Source organism: Anolis carolinensis, chromosome 1, assembly GCF_035594765.1.
Source record: "Anolis carolinensis isolate JA03-04 chromosome 1, rAnoCar3.1.pri, whole genome shotgun sequence".
Classification (NCBI taxonomy): Eukaryota; Metazoa; Chordata; class Lepidosauria; order Squamata; family Dactyloidae; genus Anolis; species Anolis carolinensis.
The window spans coordinates 74289198-74303492 of NC_085841.1; the positions used below are offsets into that span (position 1 = coordinate 74289198).

A 14295-nucleotide genomic window follows, 5' to 3' on the forward strand; every position below is an offset into this window, starting at 1 on the left:
TTAGAATTCTTGTTCATTGAACTCTAATCATCCAGAGAAGTAACCATGTTAGCTCAGTTTCAGCAAAAATGATGATAAGGTTGAGGATTCTGGGAATTGCAATTTAGTTTATCTAGGTAGTAGCAGATGGAAGAAGTCTGATGTTATAAGCATTTGTGAATTAGTCCCCTTCTCTTTTGCTGTAATGGAGTTCAAGGTAAATCAGTACAGATTCTTACATGAGGTATGTAAGTAAGCTTACTCCTTCCTTCACGAACACAACATGTCCAGGTTCCTGGCATATGAATCAAAGGCTAGGTAAAAAGCAAATAAGCAGCAAAAAGACTATGTGGCATAAAGTGTCATCTGGGTTAGGAAAATCTGAAGTGCAAATTTAAACAAGGACATGAACAAGAGCAAACAGATGGTGAGATTAACCTTAAACAGAGCTAACAGAAAAAGAGGGGAACCTATATTTTAAAATAACAACAGCCCACAAAACCATTAATTTTCTAATACTTCATGTAGTAGTAGTTCAGATTGTTAGTTAAGATACTATAAAGTCAGGGCCCTTCCAGACAGGGTCCAAAATGCGGGCCCTGTCGGACTTTTAAAGAGGAATAATTTGAGACAAAGCGGGATAACCTGCTTTTTATGTCCAGAAGGGCGGTCAGAGCAGCCTCATAGTAACCCAGTAAGTTTTTCTTTAGTTTTAAAGCTTTTTTTGGTGGTGGTGGTGGTGGTGGTGGGGGGGGGGGGGGGGGTTGGGTGGTCTGATGCCATCCCAAAAACTTTTGGGATGGCATGGGGATGCCCACCTGGGAAAGTCTTGGTTTTGCAGGGAGGTGTGGGTATTTAAACCCGCTTCAAAGTGGGTTTAAGTCTAGTCCCTTAGAGAAACTGACTTTAACAAATAATGTACAGTTCTTAGGAATATTGGTCAATTCCCCCCCCCCCCCCCAAAATCCACAAAAGAGCCAATGTGATGCAGTGAGAATTCTAATTGCTTTCCACTTTTGCTTTCCTTGAGCCACCTGTGTATCCCTGCCTCCCATTTTTTGACAGCCCAATCAACTGATCAGGTGTTTCGAGCTTTTAAAATGTGCAGATGTACTGAAGCGGTCCACACAGGGGGAAGGGAAGGGAAGCATGTCGTTTGCATGACCGCAGGGATATACAGTCATATGAAGGTGTGCATTGTTTGGGCAGAATCGGGTTTTAAGTGCACCTTTTTAACACAGGCTTTTCAGCTGTTAACCTGATTCCTCCCGCAGATTCCCTAAATTTCATGTAGCCACGCCTTTCATTTATCCCCATTATTTCTGGCTTTTTAGAAATGTGTAGAAGGGCTCTATGATTCCATTTAACTGCTGTGGCATCATCACATGAAACCCTAGGGTTGGTAGTTTAAGAAGGAGCGTTTTCAATTCTCATTCATAGCAACCTAGTTCCTCACCAGACTACAAGTTCCAGGATCCCATTGAATGTTATCATAGCAACTGAATTGGAATATAGCACTGTACAATACAACTCCTTTATCCACAGCTTCAATATCCACCCACAAATAATCATCCCAGAGTTGTTTATGGGCCTCTCTGGGTCCTCCAGTGTGAGTCTGTCTGTGCTATGCTTCTGGCCCAAAGGATAGTTAAGGTATAGGCTTCAGTATTTCTTTGGTTTCAGGTATCCACAAGAGGTCTTGGACTGTATCGCCTATGGATATGGGGGGCATATTGTATTTGTTTAGTGTGAATGGACCCCAGGGCTTCTCTTGACTTGAACTTAACATCTAGAACTTGAATGGGGAGGCCCAGGTTATGCAGATTAATTCACTAGATAAATCTGGAGTTCCAGTCTAGCCTTCTGGATTTTTCTTCCTAAAAGTTTGAAATACCTGTCCTTATATTTAGATATTGATAGTAGGAGCTTCAAATCAAAAAGTGTAGCTAGACCTCCTTAATTGTGGAACCCTTATCCATGGTCTCACTTACCAAGTCCCATGCGGGAAGTGTCACTCTAGGAATGTGCTAGGTCCTCAAAGTTCTCAAGGTGTCACCCTGGAAGACATAGCATGCTATTTAGAAATTTCTAGATCTTCCAGCATGACTGCTATTCTAAGACTAGACTTCTGGTAATTTAACTGTAGCCTAGCCTCTGTCAAGACCTTTTCAGAAATTGAATTTGAATCTTGGATGGACAGGAGTTCGTCCCCTTCTAGAACAATGGCCCTAGATCGTGGTCCTCAGGACATAGTTGAACTGCAGCTCTCAGCATGTCTCACCTTTGGCTGTGTTGAGTAGGACTGGTAGGGGTTACAATCCAACAACCTCTGGGAAGTCACAGTCCTGGTCTGGTGAGCAATTTTCTTGGGGATATACACACTCTGGATAACATTTGGGGGGTGGGGGAAGGGACCTATCTCACAGGTGTAGATATTAAATATTTTATTCACCAGTGGACATTTTTGGATTTTAAAAAGGCCTGCTCTGGAGGTATTAGAAAGTGCTCCCTGTTTTTCTAATGTAGTGTTCTTGGAAAAGTAAATCACAGCAAAGTGCCTTATAAATAGATGACAAGAGCCAAAATTAAACCTTACACCCAGTCTTCCCCAACATACTGTCCTGAAGATATATTTGATTGCAGTCCCATTATCTTGGTTAGTATTCCATGTCTCCACAATATGTATTTAAATATAATTTCTTTAAATCATGCTGTGTGGGGATATTCAAGTTGTAATCAAACACATTTTCAGGGACAACTGCGTGTATGTGGGGTACCAGGTTCATTAAGATGTTTTAGATATGCTCTCCACAGCATGGAATTAATGGTGTGAAGCATTGAAGTAAACATGAAAACATGGGACCCTGCTAACCAGGCAACATTGAGATTTAACAAGATACCATCCTTCATCAGTATCCATTAAAGTGGTTTTGCAGTGGCATTAGGACTGCCTAGGCTTGCCTCTTACGGTACAGGTGTTTCTTCAAATCGATTGATACCACCTTCAGTTGTTGAAAGAAGCCAGCCTTTGCAACTGGTTTTGTTGAAACTTGAATTGTCAGGTGTCAGCAGCAAATCTGTGAGCACACTCTTGTTTCCAGTTTGTGTATTCAAGCCTGGTTATTAGCACTGCCTGGCGTTGTTGAAAGATTACGTTTTGGACGAAGGTGGTGAATTGCTAAAATCTCTATTGTGTGGTTAGTGGAAGCTCATTGACACTACTCTTGTCTAGTGATAGATTGCATCTAATGAGATGTACCTGAGGCCACCTTTCAGAGCTCCACTGTGCAGTTTTATTCAACAATAACTGATCTTACATTGAAGGAGACATAGTGCATATGTTAATGGAGAAGTCAACATATCCATGGGTCAAGTACTGTATCTTAATTATTCTGTATTTTTTTAAATCATGTCTTTCGCCAGAGTGCAAAAGTTTTCAATTTAGGAGAACTTTAAAAAGCATTGACCCTCCCTGATGCAACGCTGCTTCTGGTCTTTTTCAATAGCAGAAGCAGTATTCCGGTGGTGGTGCCCCTGAGGCAATACTGGCACTTACTGCTCTGTGCAGGTCATATCACAAATCATACCAGTATCCATAATTTTTGCCCCCTAAAACCTGTACTTGACTTATGCATGAGATTTGATTTATACATAAGCATATATGGTACTTAATTATTTGTTAATTACACTTACTGCTTGCCTCTCCTCTAAGGGATTATAGACATTGTCCTCTCCATGCTTTCTGAACATGTGTCCAAAACTGGATTTATCACACCTGGACAGAAAGAATGCACTGTTTTCAGTGTGCAAGCCTAATGGATGCAAACATTAAATTGGAGCATTTGTGATTCACTGGAGCTTAATTTGAGCTGTGTGTGGTTGTATACAGTCCAATAATAATATTTCAGCTATCCTTAAGCCCTGCTGTATTCGTTGGACATAAGTTCTTGATTACGGGTTGAATTACCCCTTTTGTTTCTCCTTGTCTTCATGTGTGCATATGTATGTTTTACATTTAGATTTTTTTTACTGAAGCATTCACAGAACGTATGATGAAGCAGAGTTGAAATGAATGCTGTGATAATAAGAAGTTTTCATCATATAAAACTTTTCTTTTAAAGATTGTCTGGTTTTGTGGAATTTTGGTATGCTTTGTTCAACAACAGAGGCACTTCTCCATGTAAACTACATCACAGGAGAAGTCTCTTAAGAATGGAGCCTACTTTTGATTTTTCTCTCCATGTGGTTGTTAGGAACCCTCCTTTCACTGGATTTCCCCCCATTTTTAATTGAAAATTCTGTTGTTTTTTGTCTCAAACATTTTCCTTCTGTTCCAGACATGGCTTGATTTCTAGGCACAGTTCTCACATCTTGATTTGGAAATGTCAGTTGCAGAGGTTTTCTGTTTCTTGATCTGTATCCAGGTATTCTTACTAATTAGAAATAATGGAGGTGGCACATCTTCATTTCTTCTTCATGGTAATCTGTGCTTCACACAAATGGATGCTATACCTGTGCATTGACCCAAGTAGAATGTGCCAGAGTTGAATAGTTTGGAGGCAATTCTGCTCCTGTCTATCACACATGTCCATGCCAACTGAAGTAATTGTCCTCCAAGTTTCTCTCCATGTGGTTGTTAGGAACCCTCCTTTCATTGGATTTCCCCCCATTTACTGAAGCAACAACAAATTAATGACCTAAATCGAATAAAGATGAAGGTAAGTTACTCAACACAGAGAACACTCCAAGAAAAATTATTCTTAGTGGACAAAGAATAATTTTTCTTGGAGTGTTCTCTGTGTTGAGTAACTTACCTTCATCTTTATTCGATTTAGGTCATTAATTTGTTGTTGTCTTTTGTTTCATTTATATCCCTCTTTTTCAAGGCTCTCAAGGTGATGTACTTGGTCCACATACCCATTTTAATCTTGGCTACCATCTCATGAATTAATGTAGGTTGGGAGATAGTCTATGGATTTCATGGCTAAATATGAATGTAGACCTATGGTCCATTCATAATGAAGGAAAACACCCAATGAAAGCCTGGAACATGTGCTTTGGTGAGACACTAGAAGAACATTCTGGCTGATTATTCTAAATACCCTCCCATCTTCTGATTCTATAGAATGTTGCTCTGGCAGTAAAAGGGGGATACTATCATTATAATTGTGTAGTGTGAATGGGCTCCACTTTTCCCAAATCCCAATCCAAGATTTCAGCCACTGTACTATAGTAGATACTGTTTTTTCAATTGATTTAGAGTGGTAGCAGCATCTTTGTCACTCTTCTTTTCACAATATTCAAGGCAGCTTACAATCATAGTATTCCATAGCAAGGGAAGGCAGATATTCCCAGCTCTAAGCACTCTGTTTCCCCAATTCTGTCATAGCTATTGTACCCGTGGCTTTTATTTTCATCATGGTGGCATAGTGTGCCAATAGGAATTCAATCATAGATGCTCTTTATCTCCATATCTTCAACCACAAATTCATGCATATTGTGGCTGGAATTCAACTAACTACCAAAGAGTCTGCTGCACATAATCTATGTGCAACTTCAGTGCCTTGTATTTGAGGAACCATAATTTTGAGGCACAGCATTTTGTCTATACAGTATTTGAATCTCCTGCATGATGTACAATCTGCTTAAGCATTAAGCCGGGCTATTTATTTATTTTGTTAAGTGGATCTGTTACACCTTTTTTTTTTTAGCTAAGTGTCCCAGTTTGGTTATCTGATCGCTGTTCTCTAAGGAATTTGCTCAAACAAAGAACCTTTTTTCATGTAGAATGAGTGAATTCGTAACCCTTTCATTGTTTCTGTTTGCATTCCAATGTTTCAGTGCTTTCTCTTGTTCTGTGATACCTCTAAGGTGGCCACATGTGTAGGTGAGAGCATTGCTGCACCTTCAATAGTTGTGCAGACAGGGGATTTTGAGCAAGTGTAATTTTCCCAGACTAACTTAAAAACATTGAATCTAGGAGCTTGTGCCTGTATGTGTCCTGCCACTGAGCCAGGGTTCCTCCTCTGTCCTTGTATGTTTATACACTGTTTTGTTCTGCTTAAATAGTGATTTAGAACTATATATAACCTAAAATCTAACATAACCTGAAATCTAAGATATTAGCACCTACATTATCCTTTATTCAAAATTCCAAAATCCTCCAAAATCCCAAATTATCCATATTGGTAGTTGAGATAGTGACATCTTTAATTTCTGACGGTTCAATGCACACAAACTGTGGTCCGTGCATAAGATTAAAATATTATTTGAAGTGTATATGAAACATACATGAATTTCATGCTTAGACTTGAGTTTAATCTCAGAGCTATCCCACTTATATGCAATACATGTACAATAGAGTCTCGCTTATCTGACATAAACGGGCTGGCATAATGTCGGATAAACAAAAATGTCGGATAATATGGAGTCTCCTACTGTTACCCATCTGACGCAGCACTAGACACCTAGAATACTAACAACAGAGACTCAAAGGGTTAAGGCAAGACAATGACTTGGGGCTAGAGCAGCTTAGCAGGAAGTGCCCGGATGTGGAAGAGGAGTGTAGAAATCACAGAGGGAAGGAGGGAGGATGTTACCGCTTCTGGCCTCTTTTCCCCCTTTCTTCGCTCCTCCTCCTTGTCTTGCCCTTTTCACTTATTGGGAATGGAAGGAAAATTTGGAGTGCTCCTTTAATTGAAGGGGAAATGCTGGAAGAAAAGTGGCGTCGAATAAGACCTAATGTCGGATAGGCAAGACTCTACTGTATTCCAACATCAATTTTTTTTCCAAAAACCAGATAAGGGATGTGTAACCTAAATGCTAAATGTAGCACATTTAAAGGACTGACTGATAACTTTATAAATGCAACCCCAAGTGAAATGCAGTGGTAGTTTTCAGTGCTAGACTTTTACATGGCTGTATCTCAAATTAGGGTGGCCAGCTTCCATCCCCTTCTTCATTCTTGGAAAGTCCTCTGTTCCTTTAACCATTATCAAAGTCAAATGCAGTAATCACCACACAGGTAGTTCCCAAGTTACAAACATCCAAATTACATACAGCTCATAGTTAAAGACAGGGCGAGACAACAGTAATTGAGAGAAATCTATTCCTAGGAAGGGAAATGCACTGCTGAAAGAGTTATCATGGAGAAAAGGTATCTGTACTGAAGCTTTACCACCAAACCTGTTTCCATAACAAGCCAAGTTTTTCAAAATCTAAGTATCACAGGGACAGAAAGTGAGATGAAATCTTCTGAATAGGGGTGCAGACAGCAAAACAAACACCACAGGGGTGTTATCCCTTCTCTTTGGTATCTAAAACTAAAAAATATATTTGGAGTTCCACAGAAAATGTGCTTTTTCTGACTTACATATAAATTCAACTTAAGAACAAACCTATAGAACCTAACTTGTTTGTAACTTATGGACTGCCTGTAGTACATGTTTCTTTTTAGTGGGTTACTTTGAATAGAATGTATTTTCATTATATGATAAGGAAGGCAAGAGATTTAGGAGTATATATTTTAGCATTTTACATAAACAAGAATAAGCTAGAGAACAGATGTGCTGATTGTCTTGTGCATGCGTTTTTAAATGACAGAAAAAGCATTAGAAATATGATTACAGTGAATTTCTTTCTTATTTAGGTTTGGATGATTGCCTGCAGCAATATGTCACAAAATTTGAACGAGAGAAGATAAATGGAGCTCAGCTGTTACAGATTTCTCACCAGGATCTCGAAGAGTTAGGCATCACCCGCATTGGGCACCAGGAACTCGTTTTAGAAGCTGTGGATCTTCTCTGTGCACTGGTCAGTTTATAGAATGAATAAATATCAGAATCACCCCTCCTTTCCCCATCCTTTGTTTCATGGAAGTGTTTGACAGGTGGTTGCATATTTCCCAATGAAAGGGAAGACATGTTCATGTAAAGGGTTTAATTTTGATCATTGCTAACTTGGTTATGAATGCATAACTAAGTATTGTCTCCTGGGTCACCCCCTATTGGAGGGTAATTTCCAAAAAAGGAAAAAACATTCAAAAATGGTAAAGCAATAGCAGCAGCAGTTCAGCAGATCAGAAGCTTCTAGTGTCAGCAGTAGAGTGAGCTGAAGCAGTTCAGGAGCAGAGTCAAGCTTGAAACTTTATTAAAAGAACTACATATCTAGATAGGAGAGTTAACAACACGGCCTAACTAACTCACAGCAGGCATCTTGCCTCTCCATGCTCACAGGAGAAGAACAAACATGAAGGACTCAGAGCTTTGTCATGAGCTCAGAAAAAAGGTATGTCCTTAAGAAGTATCAGTCTAAACAGCAAGGTAATGGGAGCAGAGAAAAGAGGACAATGAGGGAAGGGCTTTTCCCAGCCAGCTAATTCATCTCCCTGTCTTAAGTCCTTGATGAAGACTACAAGCTTGCGCAGGCTGTGGTTGAATTCCAGCACCCACACCTCAAACCTACTTTAACAGTCAGCAGCCACTCCAAGCAATGAAATCCGTTCTCTTGTGTGCCTGCCATAGATATGGGCGAAACGTCAGGAGAGAATACTTCTGGAACATGGCCATACAGCACAGAAAATACCCTGTGATTCCAGCCATGGAAGCCTTCGACAACACAATAGTTCCAAAATAGGGAAGAGGCAGTGTGGCAATATCACGCTATTGTAAAGCCATATCTCTAGGTTGCAAATCTGTAACTACAGTACAGGATGCTGTTGCTATTACTGTTATTGTCATTACCATCATCATCATCATTTTTATTCATGTTACTCCTTTCTGCCAGCAGTGGGTCTCAAGGCTGCTTATAAATTGTTAAAACCATATAAAAGCATCACTAAAATATGTAAATGGAAATGTTTTTTTTAAACAGCAGTGACTCAATCTGTAGAGTATTAAAGATCAGTTCGACCTTGCAGCGAATGAATAAAGTTTATTTTAGACAGTTGGATGGAATAGTAAGTTGCCTGATGAAGGAGAACAAAGAGGGTATCATCCTAATCTTGAGAGGAAGTACCAAAGTCTGGGAGCCGACACTGAGGAGGCCCTCTCCTTTGATCTCAACAAACAACCTTAAATACATTTTGAGACACAGAGAAGGGCCTCTTGTGATATCTCAGAGCTTGAACAAGCACATAGAAGGAGATATGGTTCTTCAGATAGCTGGAATCCATTTGAGAGGCAAATCCAACACTTTGAATTGCAGCTCATTACATGGGATGTAACTAAGACCTTGTTACTATGACCAATAAAACCTCTCCAGTAATAAGTGTAGTTAAACTGACTAACATTCTTCTTCTAAAACACCATAGCTTAAAATCTCAAACAAATTAAAAACAATGAAATAAGCAAACATACAAAAATAGAACATCCATCCCCAGTTTTAAGAGCCATAGGCCAGGCAAAGTAGCAAAGTCTTCTTGGTTGTCGTCAAGAATATTAGTAGTTTGCTTATTTCCTTTTAAAATGAATTTGAGCTCTAGCTATCGTTGCTGATTTTGAGGAGGGAAAATGTTGCTGAGATTCTTAACTCATTGACTCACTCATGTATACCACATAGGTATTGCAAAGGCAAACTAGAAGAATTCTCTCCTTTAAAATATGACATAAGGTATTGTCAGGGGTTCTACGCAGTCATAAAACCCCTGTGCTTGTGGAAGTGATTCTATTAGTTCCAGTTAAGGAACCAGGTATCCAAAATCACAGTCATAGTGGTCTTCTACTTAAACAACGATATACACAGAAACTTCTGTTAATTTGCAAATGAGCAGAAAGGCTTTTCTTTCTCCTTTGTTGCAGCAGTATACAAAATATACTAACTTTACAGATTCTTCTTCCTCACTACTTAAAGCAGTAATTCTTCAATACACTCTCCAAACCTCCATCTGCCCCTCATCGAACTTACTCAGTATAACTGCAACCTATATACTACTACCACTGCATTGAATCACCACACCCTAATTACAGTGGCTTAACTCAGAGGTATTAACTCTGCTATCACTTAGAAAATGTCAGGTAATTTCCAAATATTGACAGATATATGGCTGCCAGAGTGTTGGGTTCATATCAAGAATGGCTTGCCTGGTTAGGAGCAAAAGATGTCCAGCTGTGACATGGAATTAGGCACATATTAGGCAGATAAGTGAAACATTTATCAGAGTGGCTCTACCATTTTTTACTATTTACTTGTGTTCATCTAGGCTGGATCTATAATGACATGTAATGCTGTTTCAGAATGCAGATTAACTGTATTGAACTATGGCAGTGTAGATTCAGCCCTAGTTCAGTGGGGGTATTCGTAAAGTAGGAATTTGTGTATTTATAGAGCAGCTTCCATCTCCTTATATCTGTCAGTGTCTGAGTCTATGTCACTCTTATTCTGGAGTGAGACAACTGAAAAACTAATTTTTCATAACAGAGGTGACTCCCTCTTTTTTCTGCATGCAGAATGTTTTTTTTTAGTTTATTTCTAAATCTACCAGGATATTCTCTCTTCCCACCCTTTGCTTTAATTCCTGTTGCATCAGAGTCATTGTGCTGGATACAGTTTACTTTATGATAGGGATATTCTTGTTCTGGCCAGTTGCTCCATTTCTCTAAACTGGTGCCAAAAGTGTATACAGTTTCATCAGTGAGAATGGTGGGAAAGAATTTGTTGTCACTCTGTTATGCCCTGACTCGGCTACATTCCGTTCATTTGGTAACTCTTCCTGCATTTGAATGTGTTTTTCTTAAAATGGTCAGAGCCTCTGAGGGCTGATATAAAATGTGCCCTTGTTCCAGGGGATGGAACAGAAATAATCTGTGCTTAATAAACTTGGAGTGGGTGTATGGGGAGTGAGGCGACCCATAACAAATGCATTTTGTTTGAAACAGCTGACCTAAATATACCCCGCAATCTGCAATTTATAGGGTTGTGAACATCACAGATTTTTAAAAAGTGTTTCATAAAAATTAAGCAATGGTGAATATGACCACCCTCAGCAGCTCACTGGAGAGCAAAAGAAGAACTAATATGAGACCTGATGGGAATCTAGAAGTCAGGGCCACTGACCTTTCACCATTTTCAAAATGTCATTTCATGAAATGGGAGAGGATTTGAATTTGTACATGGCTAATCCCAATTTAGCCATGAATTTACTGGCTGGCCCTCTGGCAAGTCTATTTCATTCTCTGTGCAAGAAGTTTATAGTAATACATTGGCAACTGCTATTTTGCGATAAAAGATGAAGGCGATATAAATTGCTAGTCTGCTGCTGTGTTGATGTTTAGTATAGTAGTAAGCAATCACAATTGGTGGTGTGCAGCATTCTAAAAATAAAAATCTACAAGTGTGAGACAGAGGGACAACGTTTGTCTGTCTCTCCCCTGTTGCCTCATGTTGTGGGATGCATGGGCTACTGAGCTCAAGATATTGTTAAGTTGAACCACAGTAAGCTTTTAGGAACCTTGTCAAAGGCAAGTTGATCCACAGTGACTCCGATTAATGATTAACGAGACAAGAATGTTTGACCTTAGTGTGTTCCCAGGTACATGTGCCTTTCTCTGTGTGATGAAAAGGGTGCGTTGAGCTGAAAAGGGGCTTTGGATCTATTCCGTACGATTGCCTGAGTGCAGCTGTGGGGAAGACATTTCCAAAAATGTCTTTGCTTCAATCAACACTATTTGCTTTAGCTCCTTGACCAATATGGCAAATATCATTTTCCTACATAAAATAGATTTGTCTTTCCCAGCCTGGCATTACCTATGGTCCCCTGCCTGCATGCTAATACCACGCTGGGGAAGGAAGGCTGATAAGAGCTGGAGTGAGATTGGAGAAAGGGATGGGGACACTGGCGTTGTGGTACTCTTGTTTAAACATATCAGGTTTCCTTGGTTGCAAGGTGGGGACAGAGTTATGGGAGTAAAACGTTAAATCTAGTAGTCTAACCCCCTTCCTGCCATTTTTGCATTTTTCTACTGGAAACAACCTGTTGGCATGTTTCTTTGTATTGGGAAGGAAATGCATGGCTCCTTAAAGTCAATTCATAAATAGATACCACACACCAGACAGCATAGCCAGTGAAATAGGATAACAGGGGCTCAAGCCTGATAACTTCTGAAGGTCTATCTATCTACACCTTTTCCCAGCTTTATAGACGTAAATATTCGAAATCAAGATAAGTCTAGATGTTTAGTACCCCCTTCCGTTAGCAGTACAGTTTGGAACAGTGGGTTGTCATGTGTAGTAGTGATAATTGTATATACAGTAGAGTCTCGCTTATCCAACGTAAACGGGCCGGCAGAACGTTGGATAAACGAATATGTTGGATAATAAGGAGAGATTAGGGAAAAGTCTATTAAACATCAAATTAGGTTATGATTTTACAAATTAAGCACCAAAACATCATGTTATACAACAAATTTGAAAGAAAAAGTAGTTCAATATGCAGTAATGCTACAAAGTAATTATTGTATTTACGAATTTAACACCAAAATATCATGATGTATTGAAAACATTGACTACAGAAATGCGTTGGATAATCCAGAACGTTGGATAAGCGAGTGTTGGATAAGTGAGACTCTACTGTACAATTTAATGATTCAGTTGCATTCTTGTTTTGTAACTGTAAGCACATGCCCAGTCATTTGCTTGCGACCCCTGAGAATACAGCAGCTAAAAGCACTTTTTCTTGCTTTCTTCGAATAGTTGTAAATTGCTTGACCAAACTGTAGCTCATGTTTGAGCATGTTCCATTTTCTTAGAGAAGATGTTATGAGTGCATTAGTTCATTTGCTGACAATTACATTCTCTTTGTTAGCAAAATACGGTAGCTCATAGAATCTGGCTCAGAACCAGATTTGGAGGGAAAGCAACATAACAGAAACAAATCTCACAGCATCCTAAAAAAGGCAACAGAGGAACATTACTGGAATGGCTTCTTGTGCTTGTGTACTAATACATTTGAAAGTGATAGGTTTATATTACTGCTGCATTTAAATATTTACTTTGTTTAGTAAATACTGTAATGCAAAAGTGCTGGGTCATATTTTGTTTTGTTTTAAAAGGAGAGCCTTAACTATAGACAATAGACCTTTAGGGGATTTCAAGTAGAATTGTAGGTTTAAGCCAGTGGTTCTCATCTGGTAAACTGGCTGGGATTTCTGGGAGTTGTACGCCAAAAACATCTGGGGACCCCAGGTTGAAAACCACTAGCTTAAGCTATCGGATCTTGGAAACTAAGCAGTACTTAGATGGGAAACAACCTCCCATGAATACTAGGGACTTTATCCCATGCTACCCCCTTCTAAACACTTAGAATCAATTGAGGGTATGATTTATGATGGAGCCCTTCCCACAACACAGAAGACTTCCTGTGAGTGCTCATTGTGCTTAGTTAGGGAAATGTCTGAAACAGTCTAACAAAAAGAGGGAGGAGAAGACAGAATGGGGATGTAACTGGAGAAAACACCAATAAGCGTGTGTGATAGTAGCTGTCAAATTTGTCTGGATTGAATTGCTTTAGTGATGCACAGTAAGGGGTGGTCCTGTGTGTGGTTCCCTTCCAAGCATTGACATTTCTGTTCTAAAGTCCTGCTTTTTTTGTAATTAATATAATCATTCAAAATATCGAAATTTCACAATATCTTTGTTCTTCCTGTCAGTACGGCTAGCTTTTTAAAGTTTCTTACTTCTGTGATGGAGATTACAGAGTACAAATCAGTGCCTCGGGTCTCCTTCAGAGCAGCAGGATCGGAGGGAGGGGAAAGCTCTGGAGGGAGGGGAAAGCGCAGTATGCTCAGGCTCCCCCCCCCCTTTAAAAAAAAGGTTTTTTTATATGGAGTGGCTGGGAACTGCACTCACTTGTATGATAAACTTGAAAATGAATTATTTTGGGAGCAAAGACAAGGGATAATGTTTTAGGTCAGTGGTTTTCACCCTGTGGGTCCCCAGTTGTTTTGGCCTACAACTCCCAGAAATCCCAGCCAGTTTACCAGCTGTTAGGATTTCTGGGAGTTGAAGGCCAAAACATCTGGGTACCCACAGGTTGAGAACCACTGTCTTAGGTGGTTTAGCTATACTTCAGAGGAAGGAATTGGTCAAATCACTCCTGAGTATTCCTTGCCTAAGAAAATCCAATGAAATTCATGAAAAATCCAAGAAAATCCAATTAAACCCAAGTTGACACGTGACTTGAAGGCACATTGTCAGCCTGCCCATTTCTTCGTGTAATTAAACACATATTTTTAGTGGCTTTTTTGCAGCAGTATGTCAATTCAAGAACATTTTCTTGTGTGTGTTTCTTTGTCTTGTTTTTCAGAAGGCTTGACTAGCAGT

The 14295-nt window shown here is 39.5% G+C and overlaps 1 protein-coding gene across 2 annotated transcripts in view; it reads left to right on the forward strand.

The window, feature by feature from the left end:
• The window catches only part of cnksr3 (CNKSR family member 3), a 69038-nt gene that overhangs the window by 21324 nt on the left and 33419 nt on the right, over window positions 1–14295 (forward strand). For both annotated transcript variants that reach the window (XM_008123699.3, XM_008123693.3), the window contains exon 2: window positions 7628–7791. In XM_008123699.3, the coding sequence (XP_008121906.1) occupies window positions 7628–7791 (164 nt within the window). The remainder of the gene's footprint in view (window positions 1–7627; window positions 7792–14295) is intronic.